Consider the following 22,120-nt stretch of genomic DNA (forward strand, 5'->3'; position numbering starts at 1 on the left):
TCAGATCACGATGCCCTAACCACTGAACTAAATCACATCCTCAACACTTTCTTAGCCAATGGCTACAACCCCCAAAAAATCAAAAAAATGCTAAAACCAGTAAACCACAACTCCCCCCCCCCCTCAACAATAAAGATTACACTAAATCTATCACCATCCCCTATATCTGGGGCACCTCTGAGAAAATAACTAATATCCTCAAAAAATATGACCTGACTTCGTGTTATAGACCATATAAAAAGTTGGCATCCCTTATCTGCTCTAGCAAGGACCAACCACTCCCCCCCAGCCCTACCTGGTGTATACCAGGTCCTTTGCAGCTGTAAATTGTCCTACTTTGGCCTAACAGGCAGGCCAGCAAACACCAGGATTTCAGGACACAAACACTACATCCGGTTTTAGCAGTACAGCCACTCTGCGGTGGCAGCCATGCCTTAGATACCCGCCATAGAATTCGTTGGAAGAAAACTAAAATAATACACCACAGCAAGTTCAAGTACGAAAAATTATTCATGGAATCATCAGCAGCTCTAAAAAACGTTCCAAACCTCAACAAATTTGGGTGCATGAAACTACCCCAAATTTGGGAAGCCTACATTATGAGAACTTTAGCCCAATTAGCCCGCTAGAGGGCACCATTAGGACTTTAGGAACAATATTAGTTTCTTGCCTTCTTCCTCATTTGCTTTTGTTAGTGCCTGCGTGCACATACCATATTTGTATGTTCCTGAAGATGGCAATGTGACGTTGCCGAAATATTGAAGGTATTCATTAAAGTTTGCTTTAATTAATATCCGTTATATGCATTGTTAATTCCTTAAGCTAATTACCAGTTATGTATGACCAACGTGTAAGCCTTGCTACAAGAATTACAAAAATATTTAATTACTTAAAACTAAATTAAATTATATACACTTTGATTAGGTATCACACAAGGAGTACTTTATCAAAGCCAGATATTCCAGGAAGAAACTTCTACATGTCCTCTAAGGAAATCTGGAAAAACTGATTGAGACTTCTCACCCATGTTCCTGTCAGTTCTTCATCTAATCTATTCACTGGATATTATCAGATGTCATATGGTCACTCAGTTGCTTGGTGATGTATCATACCAATCCTTGCTATGTGGTCCTGTTATATGCTTTTCTGGAGACTTCAACTCTCTGAAGATCAGTCATTATAGACACACCATCCCTCCATCTCACTGATGATCTACCCTTCCTCTTCTTCCAAGAACTTTACTTTCTATTACTGTTTTGAGAAGTCCTCCTTCCATCCTTTTAATGTGTTCAAAGTATTTCAACTTTCTTCTGTCAATATTCTTAAGAAACCTTAAACTTCTACCGATCCTTTCTGGCACCCATCTGTTTGTTCGCCTTTCAGTATATGATATTCTCAACATCCTTCTGTAACACCACATCTCAAAAGCAGCTATTCTTTTCCTATCAGACTTCTTTAGGTTCCAAGTCTCACATCCATAACTTGCTGTTAGAAAAGCAGCTACATCCAGAATCCTCAACTTTGTTCCTGTGGAGATAGAGCTATCCTTCCAGATTTTAGACAAATCTGTGCCTAGTCATTCCTAATCATCTTCTGACATCTTCTGAACTGCAATTCTTTCTCCATTAAGGTACACTTGTTTCTCAGGAACTTCCTTGTCTCTATTTCCTTTGTGAACCAAAATCTATGTCTTGCTAGGATTGAGCTGAAGTCCTCTGTTCTTACTAATCTCATTAACTTATCAAGGATTTGTCCTAGTTCTTTTTTGTTATTACAAAGGAGTACTGTATCATCAGCATACTTCAGATTACCAATTAATCTATTACTGACCAATGCTACATGCATACCCTCAGCATAAATAGTAAACGGGTAAGAAGAAAGTAGGCATCCTTGCCTAATATCCTTTCCAGCCCGAATTCAATCAGTTAATCCAACATCTGTTCTTACTATGGCTTCTTGTTCACTGTACAGGTTAGCTATCAACCTGATAATATGTTAAGGAAAACCCATTATTTTCATTACTTCCCAGTTTCACACAGTCAAAAGCTTTAGAGTACTCGATGAAACACATTACCATAGGAAGTCTAAATTCTTTATACTTTTTCTATGATCTGTCTAAGGCAAAGGATCTGATCTCTGGTACCCTTACCTTTCCTAAAACCTGCTTGTTCCCCAGGCATCTCTGCCCAAACATTGGTCTCAATCCTATTTAGAATAATCTTTAATAAAATCTTGCTTGCATGAGAGATTAAACTAATAGGTCTACAGTTCTTGTAGTCCTTCATGTCTCTTTCTTGTGTAATGGCAAAAAAACTAACTTCTTTCCATCTCCAGACCATGACCCTGTTTTTATATCCTTGTAATCAATCTTTGAAACACTCTTATCCCTCCATCCCCTGTGGCCTTACTAACTCTGCTGTGATTTCATCTGCACCTAAGGCCTTATTGTTGATAAGCTGTTTTAACTACTCTTTCAACCCCATGCCTAGGTATAGGAGGTTCCAAATTGAAATTTTCCTAGTGAGAGATTCCTCCAAATTTTCCTTATTCTCACTGTTGACAAGCTGTTTGATTTAAGCCTCAGTCATAGGAAGGTGACAATGGAGTGAGAAAATGCCAAAACAGCCCCACTGCATAAAGAAGGCTCCAACACAGAAGTAGTAAATTTAGGCCAATCAACATCTCAGTAATGGTAATTAAGGTATTGGATAAATTGGTGAAAGACAGAATTCAGGACTGGATGGATATGAATATGATAAGGGACAACATGGTTTTGTTAACCCTGCAGAGATCATGGTCGAAAAAAAGTACAGCTTAGGTCGCATGTATCTGAAAAATATATTCATTACTAGTATGTGCTGAAATGCGATAAAACTTAAAAAAAAAAAAAAAAACTGCAAATATAATACATGATGGTTTATTTATTTTCAGTTACAATCTAGAAATTATTGAACAAAGAAACAAAGACAAAAAAAAAAAAAAAACATTTAAACCAATACTATACTGACATCAGAGTTTGCAGTATCTCTCAGATACAATTTACTATCAAATATCACTTTCACTTTCGCATTCAACTCTATCATTTGACTCAAGTAACACTTGCTGAATCTCTTCAACAACTGATGGATTATCCAATTGATATATTTTTCCAGCCATTTTCAATGGTAAATTAAAAAAAAAAAAAAAAACAACTAAACCAATACTATACTGACATCGGAGTTCGCAGTATCTCTCAGATACAATTTACTATCAAATATCACAAACCTTTACATAACAGATGTTAAACTAAACTGATGGCATAAACAGTGAGGAATATCACTCGCAATACATGTATGCACAGCTAGTCATGACCTCCAAGCTATAACTGGATATGTGTAAGAATATTTATATTAAACAATTTGTTTGTATCTGTCAGATCAGCCACGACCTCTGCAGGGTTAACAGTGCATCTTGTCTTAGTAATTTTTATTTTATTTATTTATTTTTTAACGCGTGGTTCACACCTACAAAAGGTTATTATAAACTTATAGTACATTTTGTACCATAGGTAGGCTAAGGATTTTTTTTTTTGCCATATTATCAATTTTATATATTTTTTGTAATTTTTTTATATATTTTTACATAGTCCAGGAACCCTGCTCTAGAGACCAAACGAGAAACATTTTCAAAAATAAGCAAATTATTAATTTGCTTATTTTTTTAATAAAGTGACAACAGAGTTGGATAAGGGAAATGGCTACTTAGTGATATTACTAGACTTTGCAAATACATTTGACAAGATCCACACAGAACTATGTTGCATAAATTAGACCAAATGCAGATGGACATGAATCTGGTGATTTGGATTAGAAGGTGGCCAATAGACAGATATGGAGGTTTATGGAGATGCTGAGTTCATGAGAAAGCAGGCGACTAGTGGTGCACCACAGAGCTCAGTACTTGGTCCTATGTTATTCAATTTGTACATCAATGATATAAAAAATGATTTGATGGAGAAATATTCAATTGTTTGCTGATAATGCAAAATTGGGAAGAGCGGTAGTAAATAAAGATGATGTAGAGATCTAGCAGGATGACATAACTAGAATAGCAGTGTGGGCAAAGGTAAATGTGGCCAAGTGTAAGGTGATGCACTTTGGGAGAAAGATCATGAGCAGTGTACTATATTGATGGAACAGAACTGCAGGAAACTGATGAGTACAGGGAATTGGGGGAAGGGTGATTGTTGACACGGAGTTGAAGTTTAGAGGGCATATTACAAAGGAAGCCAAAACAGCACATTATGTTACAAAGTTTGAAGAACAGACTAACAAGAAGGGATAGAGACGTTACTGTTCCCCTTTATACAGCATTAATAAGGCCACATCTTGGCATTATTAAAGGCCAAGATGCAGCCTTATTAAATGATACAGGATAGAAGCACAGAAGTTATTAAAAGGATTTTATAGGATTGACACTGAATACTTTTTTCAGTACATGGCAGGAAGAGATATGATGAGGACTCACCCATGCAGATATGGTTACCTAGATTCCACGGGGATGAAGAAATGGTAGAGAGAATCCAGAAGTAAGCAACAAAGATTGTGGAAATGTGGGTTTCATAAATCCTCATCCTATCCCTCCTTGCCATGTACTTTTTCAGTACATGGCAAGGAGGGATAGGATGAGGAGTCACCCATGAAAACTGTGTGGAGTAATAGAAGATGTACAGTAATAGAAGCAGCAAAGAAGACTCTTAATAAAGCAATAAGAAAGAAAGATTGTGAATATTTGTCAGAAGAAGAAGCTATTTAAGAGTAGTTGGCAAGGGAGTTAGATTTTTTGCTCGGAGGATGGTGAATGGGTTGCAGAGGTGCTTGTGAGTGAATCGTCAGTGAATGAGTTTAAGGAGAGGTATGATAGATATGGACTTCACCCAATGGTGAATATAGAAATCAGATAGATTATATTGTTGCCAAAAGAAGGTGGCAAAGTGCTATCTAAGCAACAAAAACACTACCTGGTGCAGACTGTGGAACAGATCATGAATTATTGATAGCTGAAGTTTAATTGAAATTAAGGACTAAGTAGAAATAAAAGGACCGTATTAGATTTGATTTAAATCATATAAATGAAGCATTTAAAGTAGAAGTCAGAAAGAAATTAAAAAGTTTGGAGAAGATAGGAAGAGAATTAGAAGAACTGTGGGAAGAAACAAAATGTACAGTAATAGAAGCAGCAAAGAAGACTCTTAATAAAGCAATAAGAAAGAAAGAAAGATTGTGAATATTTGTCAGAAGAAGAAGCTATTTAAATAGCAGAGGAAAGAAGAAAAATGAAACTTCAGAGAAATGAAGAAAGGGTTAAATAACAATGTAGATTTCCAGAGACAGACTAAGAAAGAGAAGGAAAAACATCTAATCAAAAGGTGCAAGGAAATTGAAGAAAGCAGAATTACAGGTAGAATAAGAGATCTGTTTAGAAAAATAAATTATGTTACAGGAAAGTTTATCCCTAGATCAGGAGTTGTAAAAAGTAATTTGGGAAAATGACTGATAGAAGAAGAAGCAGTGAAAAAAAGATGGAAAGAGTATGTAGAGGATTATATAAGAAAGATACTGAAATAATATTGAAGGAGAATTTGAAGGGAAAGAATTTGCTGAGGAACCCATGATAATCAAAAGTGAAGTGATATCAGCAATGGGACAGCTGCCAAAATGAAAAGTTACTGGAGCTGATGGAATGTCAGTGGAATTATTGAGAGCAGTTGGGGATAAAGTAGTGAATATATTGATTGAAATTTGTCCAACAGGTTTGGAAAAATATATACTGGCCAAGAGATTGGAAAACATCAGGCATTCATCCCAATTCCAAAAATATCAAATCCCAGAGACTTTGAAAATTATAGAACCGTTGCTTTAATTTCCCATGCAAATAAAGTTATGCTGAAATGGATACAACAAAGGTTGGAGCCATATGTGAATAGAGAAATGCCACAAGAACAGGTAGGCTTCAGGAGAGGTAGAGGAACTAGAAACCAACTAGCAAATATGAGATGGATTATGGAAAGAACAAGAGAATTTCAGAAGGAAGTAGTCATCTGCTTATTGATTATAAGAAAGCTTTTGATTGTGTGGATCACAACAGACTGTGAATTATAACAAGATCAATGGGAATACCTAGCATTTAATTCTCTTGATAACCAAGAAGCTTCAATAAAAACAGTCTTTGGAGAAACAGTGTTCAAGTGAAAAAAATGATGCTGCAGGATTGTATAGTGTCACCCTATCATTTTAATATTTATAGTGAATATATTATGAAAATGGCTAACTTAGACAAAGATCCAGCTGAAATTAAGATTGGTAGCAGAAAAATAATTTAAGATATGCAGATGATACAACCCTCATAGCAGAACTAAGAAAGATCTGGAATAGTTGATTCTATTGGTTAAGAGAGAAAAGTAACAATGCCAGGCTTAATTTAAACATCAGTAAAACAAAAGTGATGGCTTCTGGCAATTTAAATGAATTTAAAACAGAGGGAGATAAAACAGAAATCAATGAAAGCAATGATTTAGTAGGTTCAGAATCAAAAATGATGGTAAAAGCAGATGAAATTAAAAGAAAGATAGTCATGGGAAAAAAGGCGATGTTAAACATGAGAAAATTATGAAAGAGAGAGGTGTGAGTAAGTTAACGAAAGTTAGAATTGTCATAGCAATAGTGTTTCCATTTTTGATGTATGGATGTGAAAGCTGGGTTATTTAGAAGAAAGACAGAAAGAAAATTAATTCATTTGAATTATGGGTGTGGAGGAGACTATTAAGAATCCGATGGACTGGAAGAGTGACTAATAAGAAGGTTTCAGAGAGTATAAAGACAGAATGCTCTTTGTAGGCGATGATTGCTAAACAGAAGTTGATGTACTTTGCACATATTATGCAAGTTGAATCATTGGTAGTTATATTGGGGAAGATTGAGGGGGAATCAAAAGAAGAGGAAGACTACAAAAGAGTTGGATGGACAGACAACATAAAACAACTTACCAACTTGAATTTACAATTGCTTGAAAGAAAGAACAAGAGGCCAAGTGGGATGGAGAGCCTTTTCCACAAGATCACCAAGAGTCGAAAATGACTGGATGGCACATAACATGATAAGTATTGAGTGAATAATTCATCTTCTGCAATGAGTCTTCTGACTCCATGGAGATACTTGTATAATAATAATGAATGTCCAAATAATAAGTGTCCAAAAACTCGATTTGTGATGCCCACATTAATTACTATTCACATACTGTCAATCATACCTTCCTTAAAGTAATTCAGCAACCAAAGCACTCACGATTGCTTCTGGTACCTCTTCTGCTCATTTACAGTCTCCAAGAAAAAAAATTTAGTCCTTATACATTTGCTAACCACACTCTTCACAACTTCCACTCAATCTCTTGGTCTTTTCTGTCCAACCATGTACTGAAAAATTTCTTTAGAATCCTCCTTATAAAACTCCATTAGTAATATGTTTCTAATGGAGGTTTATCATATCCCCTGAGTATTACCAAAACTTTGTAATCCATAAACCTTAAGTCCATCCTCATAGGAAACACTCCATAAACTGGTTAGCCATTTTGGTCACCCATCTCTGAATCCTCTCCACTATCTTCCACATCTCCAAGAAACCTAGATGATTAAATCTGTGCACAATAGTCCAGATATGGTTGTATCAAAGTCACAGATATAAAAAAGAATAACAGCTCCTTTATCTCTGCTTGTTAGTGTGTTTCTTAATCTAAGTAATAATACAAACAACATATAATCTCTAAAATAAAGATGAATTCTTAGAGAAAAGAAAGAATAATTGTGTTCCCCATTTTAGCTCCAATAAAACACCAGTTAATAATTAATGACATGAATTATTTCAATTTCAGTACCATTTCTATTATCTAGGTAGTTATATCTATAGAAAACTACACTACCTAAACATTTATAAGATTCTGATCTGATGACCTCAAATGCATTTATACCGGCATTTAGCAGCATAAACCATTACTTTTTGAAAAACAAAAATTACAAATTTCGAAAATTCCTGATAATAAATCTCTTCCATTGTCAAGATAATTAAGAAATTGTCTGGCTGTGGAATGACTATATTTTGCTAGTTAGAGTGAATGGGTATTAAACAATACTATGCAACTATATATTACAGAAATCTGTATAAGAATCTAATCAATATTAAATATGAGCTAAACAAATCAGAATTAATTTTCTAAGATATAAAAGCTAAACACTTCAAATGGAAGAAAAAATATTTATTAGGTATGAGACAAAAGACTTATCTAACTTATATATAACCACTTTAAATACCATTCATAAAAATTTATCCTACAATAGCTGATATGCATTTGTACAGAAAGATATAAGAACACTACTGCTTAAACACTAAACACCATCATGAAATATGCATACATAAAAACTTCTCTAGAGAATATGCCCTTATTATATTTAGCATGAGAAGATAAAACATTATTGAAATGCACATACCTTAATGGATTCTAATTTGCTATCTTGGGAAATACTATACTGTGATGACTTTATGCCTGATATCTCTTCTTGCTGTCTAGGTACATTCCATTTATTTGGAGGATCGGGCAAAAAAACAAATTTCTTCTTTAAATCAGGCATATTCAGTGTAGGTTTCCCTAACCCACTATCACTTATTTTTGTCTGTGATTCCACTTTTGCTGATTGTCCTGAAGTGGTTATACAAGAAACAGGTGGTGACCTTGCTACAGGTACCCATGTATTAGATGGTACTGAGATAGCTGGAGCTGTAACAAATAAAATATAAATAAATAAATAAAATCTTTCTGCATAGAATACTGAAAACACCTATAACTTTGAAAAATTTCCAAGAACTTTGAACCTTTTTCACTTAAGCAAGAACATTAAGGTTTAAATACCTGTAATCCTTTGGTACAATAAGCTTTGTAGAACAGAAGGACTGCAGGCATTTAAATCTTTATAGTACTCTTAGTGAGAATAAAATATAATGATATTTGAAAAAGTCAAAATGAGTACAGAACCTAAAACTTCAAAATTTGCCCTCTATAATTTCAGACTACTGACAGGTGGTCAGCCATTTAGTGGCTACTCCTGAGCTAAGTTTGGTAAAGGGTGTAAACTATACCTCTTTCAAAAACTAAGGCTGTATCCCTGTATGTCAATCCCTTGCTGTTAGCCTATTCTTGTTTATACTTTTATCCCCATAATAACTGTACTGTCCTTAATTCCCCATTTCATCCCACTCACTCTCAACAAGTTTTTAGAAGGATAAATCCAAAATGTACAATAATATATCCAAAAATCCTTCCTATCCTTTTACACAGAAAGTGAAGATAAGATCTACATGAAAGAAAGGATGAAGATAAAAAGAAAAAAAAAATTATTTTTTTTCCCCAGAATTATCCAAATTTATGCTCAAACTGCATGAAGAGGAAGAATTAGATACTTTCTACCAGAAACTACAGGACCATATTGAAAAAAGAAAAAAATAATAATAAGCAAAGAAAAAGGCCATCCTAACATTGATGGGAGACTTCAAGAACAAAGATTAGGAGATTTACACCAGCCATGAAAGACATGAATAAATTTGGAGTAGACAAGACAAGTTGCTCAGCTATCACCACTGACTATCACACAAATACACATGGTTAATGATTAATGAAATGATTAATCCTCAATGCAAAATGTAAGAACACTAAAGAAACTATATTCAGACTCTGATCATGAACTACTTGCTAGCTGCAAAAATCAAACTGAATTTTAAAAATAGCAAACCAAAGACAAAGCAATACTATTAAAATAACAAAGCTGAAAGACAATACTATGCAAAACTACTAAAAAAAAAAAAAAAAAACATGGAGCCAGTTATGGTAAACACTGCAAGAAAACACTTGATATAACAATTAGACCAAATAACTGGATACCACAGAAATTCTGGAAACCTTAGAAGGTAAAGAGCTGAAAAAAAAACTTTGAACAGAAAAATACAGAAGAGAATAAGCAACATTATAACAGACTGAAAAGCAAAATTGATAAAAATGTATTGAACTGTCAAAAATGCTTGGCTGCAAAAAAAAGCAAAAGTGAAGAAGCCAATACAAATAATGATAAGAAGACTGTGTATAAAATTATAAAAGAATTAGGAAAAACAATTCAAAACAGGCCAGTAAACATGAAAGGCAAAAATAATATTGAAACTGGAACAATTCAAAAGATAAAAGAAATTTGAAAAGAATATTGCCATACAAAAGAAGAAATTTGGAATGTTACTAGATATTTTTTTGAGAGGGAACAAGACCTGGATAAAGGATAAAACCAAGAATATAACTTCTTGGCATTTTTAATTTCTGGTATAAAAAAAAAGTGTAAAAAAATTTCAACCAACAATGTAGGATGGTCTAATATGAATAAAATAAACAAAAAAATGAAAAGAATAATAATAAAAAAAAAAACAGCATTTCAAAAAAGCTTCAGACAAACTAAATAAGAGAACCATTATTATACCTATGATAACATATGGAACCCATACATTGATACTCAAATCATAAAGAAATACAGAAATTCGGAGCATTTGAAATGAAAATTTTATTTTAAAAAAATAATAATAATAAGACTCACTGGTCAGAACACAAAACAGATCAAGTCAAAAATGAACTTAACTATAAAGAAGACATAGCAGATATAATTCTTAAACAACAATCAAGTGGTTTGAACATTTCCAGAGAATGTCCTCTTAGAGATTACCAAATATAACCTCAAATGAAATTATTGGAGGAAGATGATCAAGAGAAATATCAAAAGAACTTGGCTACAGTCAATGAAGGAAATGTAACAATTATCCAGGTTCAGAGAGATGGCAGAAATGGCCAGATATAGAGGCTAGGTGACAAGAATTTCTTTATAGGGGACTCAACCCATCATCTGACAGATGAGAAAGAAGAAAATATATCCTATAATGTTGAACCATCACATGCAACTAAATTTTCTTGTGTGCAGAGAGAGAGAGAATCTTTTTTGTTTATCATACAGCCCACACAGTCAGCTCTGGTCTTATGCTTTATTAACTGTCATAGTAAAAGGTACACACAAACACAGACACATTCCTAACAAGAACAGTGTGTATGTGTGCAACACACACAATAAAATACAGGCATATAAATATTGTTTTTAAAAATTAAAATGTCTCTAAAATGATACAAGATAATACCATACTATATTATCTTGTATCTGTAATACTTCCGTAATGTATTACAGAACAGTATTAAGTAAGTGATGCAAGTAATTTCATTACTTACTTAATACTGTTTAATAAGTAATAAGTAATGCAATTATTTATACTATTCTTTACAAAAACAGAAATCTGTTGACCTCATCCAAAATCTCTATAGTTTGTCATTTTTCTGAGACTTAAAGTATAAAATATTAAGTAAGCATGTCACAATTTCATGTTCAAATAAATATAAGTATAAAATAAAATCTCTCTTTGTATAACACACACACACACACACACACACACACACACACACACACACACACACACACACACACACACACACACACACACACACACACACACACACACACACACAGATGATTGACAAAGAGGGATCAGAGGGATGATTTACCATTAAAACATTATTATTATTATTATTACTACTATATTTTTTATTATACCTTTTTTTTGGGCACTTTAACAGCAAGCAGTAGCAAGCACGTTATTTCAATGCTCCCGTATTTTAAGTTGCAAAGCAGATTTTTTCTCGTGAATTAAAATTTAAAGTGTATCAGTGAATTCCATTATTCAAGCTGAACATATTGACACAAAAACTGTAGGTATCTGTTAAGTAATAAGTAAATTATAAGTATACAAAGTTCAAAGTATACGTTAGTCAACTACCTCAGAAGAGAACAAAGGAAGTCGCCATATTAGAAATTACAGCAAGATCGTCAAAAAAGATACATGAAGTGCTACAAATACAATGAAGACTTAACGGGGGAAGAAAACCACATAACATGCAGGAATTGCTAGAGAAATATGCATTTTCTATGTTTGGGATTGTCTGAAGCCACTTGGGCGAAAATCAAATGCGAAGCATGACGAGTGGAAGTGTCTGCACTGTAGAAAAAATAAAGGAATGTCACCTTCAACTGCTGGCGGGAAACAACCAATGCAGAAAACAATTGCAGATAGTAAACGGATAGTGCAGCAAAAAACTGTAAGACTTATCCAGCAATCAACAGCAGAGGGAATGAAAAACAAAGAAAACAACAACGGAAACCCAGGTGAGCCAACTTTGAATACATTACTTTAAAATAGATTAAAAAACCTAAAAGACTGTTTAATTGATTTTGTTGGAGAACTATTTGAAAAACGGGGTGCTTAAATGTCAAAGCTATATAACTGAGAGGTGACCTCCACATAGCCTTAAAGGAATGCAGAGAACCGACCAGGGCTTCTGACCTAATGTCCAATCCTCACCTTCTCGTGGTGCACCCTGTTGGGTATCTACCTGGATACTGAACGAACGAGGATGGGCTGGCAATTTGGGATTTAGCCAACCAAATTGTATTCTTATTGGTTAAACCAAAATAAAAAATGATGGTACAACATGACAAAATTTCATGCGGGCTGAGGCATCCCCGGTTAAACAAGGCCACCGTTGTTTTCGCCAGGGAACCAGGACGAACAGCGAAAAGTCAGTTACTGGAACAAATCTGAAAACAAACCCCAACTCAACATCACCAGAGTTAAGGATCGGTACTATCAATGTAAGAAGCCTGAATGGCAAAGAAATGGAGCTAGCTGAGGAATTAGATAAGTACCAGATCGACATAATAGGGGTGACTGAAACAAAAAAGACCAAAACTGGTGAGATCTTTCTGAGCAATAAATACAAAATGTTATATTCAGGCAATGACAATCAAGGAAAAGAAGGAGTAGCCATAGTATTCAACACAAAATACAAGGCTAATCTTCTTGAATGGCAGTCAGTCTCAAGTAGAGTAATGTGGGCAAATATGACAATGGGGAACTGGACAATGACACTTATTTGTGCCTATGGTCCAACAGAAGGTTCTACTAAAGCAGAAGTGGAGGAATTTTTTGAGGCTTTAGAAAAAGCCACTGACACAATGAAAAATGAAAAGTTGGTCCTTGTTGGGGATCTAAATAGCAGAGTAGGAAATGATTGTGAGACATACAAAAATATTTTGGGAAAATTTGGAGAAAAGAGCAAAGCTAATAATAATGGCAAATATCTGTTGGATTTCTGCTCAGGACATGGACTGGTTATTACTAACACCATGTTCCAACATAAAAATGTGCACAAATTCACATGGAGAGAAGAGGCTAGGAATAAGAAAAGTCTCATTGACTATGTTATTGTTGATAGTGATGTTTTCTCCCTGGTGCAGGACACCAGAGTGTACAGAGGTTTGAAATTGGAAGTGATCACTATTTAGTCTTGAGCAGGATAAAATTCAATTTCATATTGAAAAGAATAACATGTAAGAAAGTTTTAAAGCAAATAAAAGTTGAGCAGCTCTCAGATGTGAACTGTAGACTAAAATACACAAAGATTATTGAAGAAAAAATGAAAGAGTTTGAGAACAGGAATCAAACCTTGGAGATTCAGTGGCAAACTCTGAAGAAATCATTGATTGATTCTGCCAGAGAGGCATGTGGTGAGGTTGTCTGTAAGGATAAAAAAATCAGAACTCCCTGGTGAACACAGGAAGTTAACGAGGCAGTGAAGGAAAAGAAGAAAGCATATCAAAATTTCCTGTCAAATAAGTCAGCTTGTGCTCTTAGAGAATATAGAGACAAATGAAAGAATGCTAAACACTGTGTAAAACTAGCTAAACAAAAGTCATGGGAGGACTTTGGCAAGAATATAGAAAATAAATACCAAGAAGGTGGCAAAATATTCTGGAGGTTGTTGAAGAAGCTTAGGAATGGAGGAGAGTGTGCTGTAAAAGGAGTTAGAGATGATAAAGGTGACATGAAAACAGGAGAAAAAGATATCCTTGAACTTTGAAAAACTGCTAAATGAAACAAGCAGTGATGACAGCACAGTGGTAAAAAACACTGACCACGCATGCAGTCAGGAATACATATCCATACTTGAAGTAGAAAAAGCCATCAAAGGCTTGAAATGTGGAAGGGCAGCAGGAGTAGATGATATTCGGCCAGAAATGCTGAAGTATGGTGGTGTAAGAGTCTTACAGTGGCTGCACTGCATAGTTCAGAGAGGCTGGACAGAGGGACGAATTCCCGATGATTTTAGTACAGCTGTCATAGTACCCAAATATAAAAAGGGAAATAAAACTGAATGTGAGAACTACAGAGGTATTTCCCTACTGAGTGTTCCTGGCAAGATCTATGCAAGTATACTTGAGAAACGGTTGAGAAGAATTGTGGAAGAAAAGCTTGGTGAAGAACAAGCTGGATTCAGGCCAAATAGAGGCTGTCAGGATCAGATCTTCACTTTATGACAAATAGTTGAGATATCATGGGAATATAACAAAGATCTGTATTTAAGTTTTGTCGATTTGGAAAAGGCATATGACAAGGTGCCAAGAGAGAAGCTATTCAATACGCTACAGTTATATGGTGTCAATGGGGCATTATATCAAGCAATACTTAGTCTTTATTTGAGTTGTAAGTCAGCAGTTAGAATTGAAGGAAGTACAGGAAGATGGTTTAATGTTAAATCTGGTGTGAGACAAGGATGTACATTATCCCCTCTGTTATCGATTATCTATATGGATCACATTATGAAGGAAAGTGGTATTAAACATGATATCAAATTTGGAGATGTTAATGTCAGCTCTTTGCTTTATGAGGATGATGTTATACTTCTAAATAAATCCGCTACAAGTCTGCAAGATTCTCTGACTAAATTGAATAGCTGTTGTGATAGATATGGTATGAAGGTCAGCAATAAAAAGACAAAGACAATGAAAATAGGCAGAATCATTGAAAATGTCAACTGTGTTGTGAATGGAGAACCTGTGGAACAAGTAAAACATTTCAGCTATTTAGGCACGATTTTTAGTGAAGATGGTAAATTAAATATAGAAATAGACAACAGAATCAGCAAAGCTGGTATGGTGGGAAGTCAATTGAATAAATTCATATGGAATAAGAGAGAAATTAGTCCGAACACTAAATTAGCTGTATACAAGACAGTGTTCAAACCAGTTTTAACTTATGGATCTGAGAGCTGGGTCAGAAGTAAAACACTTGACCAAAGACTAGAGACCACAGATATGAGAGTCCTGAGAAAGATTATAGGCGTGAAACAGATGGCATCAATGGCAATATCATATTAAAAACGAGGATATTAGGAAAGAACTTGACATTGTCAGCATCCAGGAATGCGTTAGCAGAGCTAATCTCAGGTGGTATGGTCACTTAAACAAAATGGGCAAGCAAAGATTAGCAAAACAAGTGTTCTCTGCCAGATTGGCAGCAAAACGACCCAGAGGAAGACCAAGATATAGGTGGATTGATACGGTACAAAGTGCCTTAGACGATAGAAATATAAGATCTGATAATGTTGGAGTCTTGACAAGTAATAGACTGATTTGGAGGAAAATTGTATATAGGAAATTAATAATGATGTAATTTTTTTTCATGTAGTACTATCATATCCTGTACACCCCTTGAGGGTACATAGCAGGAATTTGATGATGATGACTAATTGAAAAACACACCATACAGATTACCGAAAAATTCAACCAATATGAGGAATTTAATAATAACTCGGTAGAAGATGTATTATAGACCATCAGAGAAATTAAAAACTAAGTTAAAGAGCTAACGGAAAGATAGCATAATCTAATTAAAGAGACAACGGAACTACGACAAGAACTAAACTCTTTAAAGCAACAGTACGAACTCTTAAACCAACAGCAGTATAAAAATGATCTCCTGGAAATTGCTATGGAACATCTAAAAGACACCGTAATACAACTAAGCCAAAAATTGGCGTTCCCATTGAATCGAAAGATATCCAGTCAGTATATCGGTTACCACAAAAAAAAAATTCCCATCCTACTCCCGTCATGGTGTGACTCACCAACAGCACAACAAAAATTACACTTATAAAAAGCAAGCAGGATTAAAAAACCAGTACTCAAGGATCTGAAAGGAGCCCATGACAATATCCCAATATACTTGTCTGAGTACTTAATGCCATATTATATTTAAAAGGAAATACTGACAACTCATAAAGAAGGGAACACCACACCATCTACATGAATGCAGACTAACAAGCAGATGTAATCACCCTGGAACATGATAATTGCCACATTTTGAAATCAATAACAGAATGGAAACAAGTGACTATCCCCAAAAAAGGACTATCTGTTCTCCACATCAACATCAGAAGCATTCAAAAATACTGGCTGACCCTGCAAGCTTATCTGAAGGAAGATATAGACAACATAGACATTTTAATACTGACTGAAGTATCTACGACAAACGAAGAGGCAACCATCTACCAACTGCCACACTTCCAACAACACAAACACTGGAGACAAACTAAATGAGGCCGTGGCATAATAATATTTACCAAACATAAACTAGAAGTAACAGAAATAAACTATAAATTAGAATACGCAAAAAACATATGCATCAAAATTAAAAACATCAAACAAGAAAACTCCTCGATATTAAACGCAATATACAGACCACCCAACTTAAGCACCACAAATTTTCTAGATGAAGTAAACAGATGGCTGCCATGAAAGAAGACGTCTCAGAATACTTGATAATAATAGGAGACATGAATATAAACATTAGGAACATAAATAGCAACACAGAACAAAACCTAGACCTCTTATCAGCATATAACATAACCCCATCCATACAGTCATATACACGAGAAGAGATAGTCGGAAATACAACAACCTCATTATGTATAGACCATATAAATATGCGGGCCCCTCCAAACAGCCACACAGCAGAATGGTATGATATCCTTATCTTTGCATGTCAAAGTTCATTTCAGCATTGCAATTATCTTTTGAGTTGTATTTGCAATCTGTCCCTGAACTTCAACTTACTATCTACTAACACTCCAAGATCCCTAGCCTGATCAGTTGCTTCTAGAATAATCCCACCAAGATAATACAACACTGGACATCTAATCACACCAAAGTGCATGGCTTTACATTTACTGGTACTGAAATAACATCCATTATCCCATGCCCACAATTCCAGCCAATTCAAATCATTCTGTAAGTACTGCAAATTAGCAGCGTTCGTGATTACCCTACCTGTCTTTGCATCATCATCAAATAGCTGTATGTTGCCTGTCAAATCCTTCCCAATGTCATTTATGTACAGATTGAATAACAGTGAACCAAACGCTGATCCTTGTGGTACACCACTGGTTACCCTAAATTTTGCAGACTCACATTCCCCATACATCACTTTTTTGATATCTGTCAGTCAGCCACCTTCTTATCCACACTAATATTCTATAATTCAAACCCATATTCTCAAATTTATGCAACAGTCTTCCATGCTGCAATCTGTCAAAAGCCTTAGCAAAATAAATCCAAAAGTATCATGGTATATCCATTCCTGTTGTCTAGTTCAATGGTAACATTTTTATAGAATGTGAGCAAGTTGTTAAAACATGACCTTCCCTTAGCAAACCCATGCTGTTCATTGCAAAGTAAAAATTCACAGTCAACCGATTTCTCAATGCAAGCCCGAACCAATTTTTCAAAAATCTTCACCACCACCATTCCTGAGATACTGTTTGGTCGATAGCTGGATACATCAGCTTCTGCGCCACCTTTGTGCAATTGGATTACAATACAGTTTTTCCATTCCTGCAGAATCTTCCCTGTTCTGAGATTCAAATTATATAACCTGGTCAAAGGAATAGCCAGTTCAGCTGAACACTCTTTTAGCACCTGTGCTGATATCCCATCAGTCCCTACTGCTGAATTCTTATTCAGTTTATGCAACAGCTCTAATACCTCCTCTTCATAAACCCGAGTTTCTAAAGAAGAGGTAGCAGTGAACTCAATGTTGCATACACCAGGTTGATAGCTTTTAGCAAAATGGGCACTCATTAATTTAACAACCTCTTCTGCTTTTGTCACCCTCACACCATCTGCATTCAGAAGAATTATTCTTTCGTTTCACAGAGACGATGGGCAGCCTTCTGAGGGGATGGTGCAGAACATCAGTAGAGTGGAAGTGACGGAGGCCATGAAAAGGATGAGGAATGGAAAATCGGTGAGCCCCGACAGGATTCGGGGCCCACCGATTTTCCATTCATCGACCAATCAGTGGAGGCATGGAAGGCACTGGGGGAAGAGGGAATTGACCTGCTGTGGGACCTGTTCATGAAAGTTTGCCAACAGGAAAATATACCCAAGGAATGGAGGGAGAGTACTCTTGTCCCCATCTACAAGGGTAAAGGGGATGCACAAGGCTGTAAAAATTACAGAGGAATAAAGTTGATGTCCCACACAATGAAAATCCTAGAAAGGGTTCTTGATGGAAGATTGAGGAAGGAGGTGGAGATTGCAAAGGAACAATTTGGCTTCATGCCTGGTAGATCAACAACACATGCTATCTTTGGGTTACAGCAGATGATGGAAAAGTTTCGAGAGAAACAACGGGAGCTACATCTGGAATTTATTGATCTGGAGAAAGCATACGATAGAGTGCCAAGGCAAGAAGTCTGGAGGTGTCTGAGGGAGAAGAAGGTTCTGGAGAAATATGTCAGGTTGGTGAGGAAGATGTACAGAAATGTGAAGACAAGTGTTCGGACCTGTCTGGGACAGACAGAAAGTTTTCAAGTAACAGTTGGCTTGCATCAAGGGTCGGCATTAAGTCCGTTTCTGTTTAACATTGTGATGGAGGTGGTGACGGAGGAGGTGAGAGAAGATGCACCTTGGACAATGACAATGTTGTATGCAGATGACATCTTGCTGTGTGCAGATTCAAGAGAAGAAGCAGAAACAAAACTGGAAAGATGGAGAAAAGTACTGGAAGAGAGAGGTATGAGACTGAGCAGAAGAAAGACAGAGTATATGTGTTGCACTGTGGGCGGCGGCCAGAAGACAGATCTGGAGCTGGAAGGAAATGTCATCAGGAAGGTAAGGGACTTTAGATACTTAGGTTCAACAGTGGAAGAAGATGGAGGAGCTGAGAAGGAAGTGGGATGCAGAATACAAGCGGGTTGGAGGAACTGGAGAGAGATGGCTGGAGTGTTATGCGATAAGAGGGTGCCGATCAATCTGAAAGGCAAAATCTATAGGACAGTAGTGAGGCCAGCTATGACGTATGCTACAGAAACTGTGGCCCTAGGGAAAAATAACATCAGCAGGATGGAAGTAGCAGAGATGAGAATGCTTAGGTGGATGTGCAGTGTGACCAGAAAGGATCGTCTGAGAAATGACTATGTGAGGGGGAACAGTGAAAGTTACGAACTTAGGAGCGAAGATACAGGAGGCAAGGTTGAGATGGTTTGGTCATGTGATGAGGAGGGAGGACGAATATGTGGGAAGAAGGGTCGTGCAGATGGATGTGCAAGGAAGGAGGAAGTGTGGGTAGCCAAAGAAGAAATGGAGGGAGCTGGTAGAAGAGGACTTGAGGATGAAGAACTTGTATGTGGTGACAGCCCAAGACAGGAGGATGTGGAGGAGACTCATCATCAACAGTGACCCCACTTAAGTGGGAGAAGCTGCAGAAGAAGAAGATTCATTCTTTCTTTTACTTGCAGCATACTGAAAGAATTCTCATGAGCTGTCTTCAGCTTACAGAGTGGGTGTCTTTTCATACTCAAACTTAGCTTTCTGTACAACAGTTGTGACTCTTCTGGCCTGCTGCTTATAATTTTCATAATGGACATCATCCTTATGCACAAAGCATTCTTTCTACATCATACAAATCTCTTGCTTAATAAGATTTCACATCCATTTGACTCTTATTCTATTTATTCTTCAAACTCTTGGGACACATTCTGATATTGCATCCTTTAAGTATTTTGTAAATGCTTCTCACACACTGTTGATATTCTTCCTATCAGCAATCAATACCATTCTGCTGAACTCAGTATACTCCTCAGTTGGTAATAATTTCCTTTGTAGTTTAGCTTGTAACCTTTTCTGAAAGGAACATTCATAAACTTAGTCAGTTCTGCATGATCACTGTCACCAACCTGCAGAATAGTTACGTCTTTAACTGAAACACTCTCTGACACTATAATCAAATCTAACACTCTTTGACCTTGAGTTCATTCTGCCACATGCTGCTTGAGGAAGTTGTCTCACAACAGCTTAATAAATTCAGTTGCATTCTTCTCATGAGATTTTACTGCATCCCAATCAATATTTGGATAATTTAAGTCTCCCATTATTACTCTTTTCATGCCCATCATCTCTATTTGGTGATGCATTTCTTCATCACTAGCAACCAATCCACCAGGCATGTAACAACATCCCCACGATGTAATTGATCTTGTTAGATTCCATCTCACACTAGATGTCTTCAAATTCACTCCCACATGAAATACTGTTACTATTACTACAATCATAGTTCTCAACACTAAATGGATTCAAGTCATCCAATATCATTAACAGCCCACTCCCTCTTCTCATATCCTGTCTTTTCTTCCTAAAAATACTGTACCCTTTACATAATACCAGTTAGTATGTCCAATTCTGATAGCCAGGACTTACTAATGCCTACAATCGGAGGTCTCAACATATTGACCAAGGTAACAAACTCTATCCCTTTGTTTCTGATACTCCTAGCATTCATATATAGACATAATAAGCTACCTATATGTTCTTTTGTATACTCTTGTCTGCAGTCTGCATGACACAGTTGGACAACTTGCAGATCTCTATTCTTCTCTAGTGCCTTATACATTTAGGAATGTATAAGTTGTCATCTTTGAACATATTTGATGGGTCCGAACTGGATGAAATCACAAAGTTGAAATCATTTTCTCCTCATAATCATTTCCATGATAATGGCCATTCCTGTCATCAGCACAATTATATAACATTGTTGCTCTTACACTCATATTCTCACCTATTATATTCCTCCTATTATAATTTAGTTTCCCTAATTCTCTGTGTTAGGTCTCATGCTAGTCATTAGTTTTTCAAGACTCCTGCTAAACGTATTCAGGTGTAGGCTGTCCCTCTTATACAAATCTAATCTTCCCTTTAACTCACTCCCCACATCCAAAAGCGAGCATCCATTCCTTCTACACATTGAATCGTTTGCCATTATAGTCTTTCTTCTCAATTCATTTGTATCATATCAAGCTAATATCTTGCTATTTTTACTTTCTCATTCTTGCCTCTTCCAACAACCCTTTCATGTCCTCTCTCATACTGAACTTATCACTAGTTAAGTTGTTAGTACCTGCTAGAATTATGATCTCATTTACTTTTCTTTTCTGTTTTTGATTCGGTTCATAATAATTTTGGTTTTGGTATCGGTTTACTATTTTCAGTTTTAGTTTTAATTCACTATTTTGGTTGAGTGTTGTGTGCTTTAACTGTCTCTACAATGTTTTTATAGTGTTGTGTGTTTTTATTAGTGTCACTCATAGTGTTTTATTCATTTTGTTCAACTATAAAATGGATACATCTCCAAGAAAGTGTTCAAAAATATGTACTCTTTCTCAGCATACAGCTATGACTCAAAGACAAATTGCCAATAACTGTGGTGTTGGTTTGGGTACTGTTAATGTGATTTTAAAGAGGTTTAGCGAGACAGGTAGCTTTTCTCCTGAAAGAAAAGGAAACTACACTTACTCATTCTCATACTTTGCTAGTTAGGAAAAGCAAAATGAATCAAAGATTGTCTGCTGTAGACTTAAATAGAGACTTGGCAGCTCGTGGGATTAATGTTTCTGACGGAGGACTACCCATAGACCAAAAAAGAAACAAATGTTGACTAAGGCTTGCAGAAAAAGAGGCTCTACTGGGCAAAAGTGTACAAAGATTGACCTGTTCAGAAGTGTAAGAAGGTCATATTCTCAGATAAGAGCCATTTATTTGTCCAAGGAGTGTTTGCATATCAGCAGCTGA

The 22,120-nt window shown here is 35.9% G+C and overlaps 1 protein-coding gene across 1 annotated transcript in view; it reads right to left on the reverse strand.

Annotated features, from left to right (window-relative positions):
* Positions 1-22,120, reverse strand: part of LOC150101961 (ubiquitin carboxyl-terminal hydrolase 19-like) — a 629,785-nt gene that overhangs the window by 399,353 nt on the left and 208,312 nt on the right. The window contains exon 7 of the mRNA XM_090399944.1: positions 8,519-8,805. Coding sequence (XP_090256070.1) covers positions 8,519-8,805 — 287 coding nt within the window. The remainder of the gene's footprint in view (positions 1-8,518; positions 8,806-22,120) is intronic.

Source organism: Typopeltis vanoorti, chromosome 11 (assembly GCF_054136105.1).
Source record: "Typopeltis vanoorti isolate ZY-2024b chromosome 11, IOZ_Tvanoo_1.0, whole genome shotgun sequence".
NCBI lineage: Eukaryota > Metazoa > Arthropoda > Arachnida > Uropygi > Thelyphonidae > Typopeltis > Typopeltis vanoorti.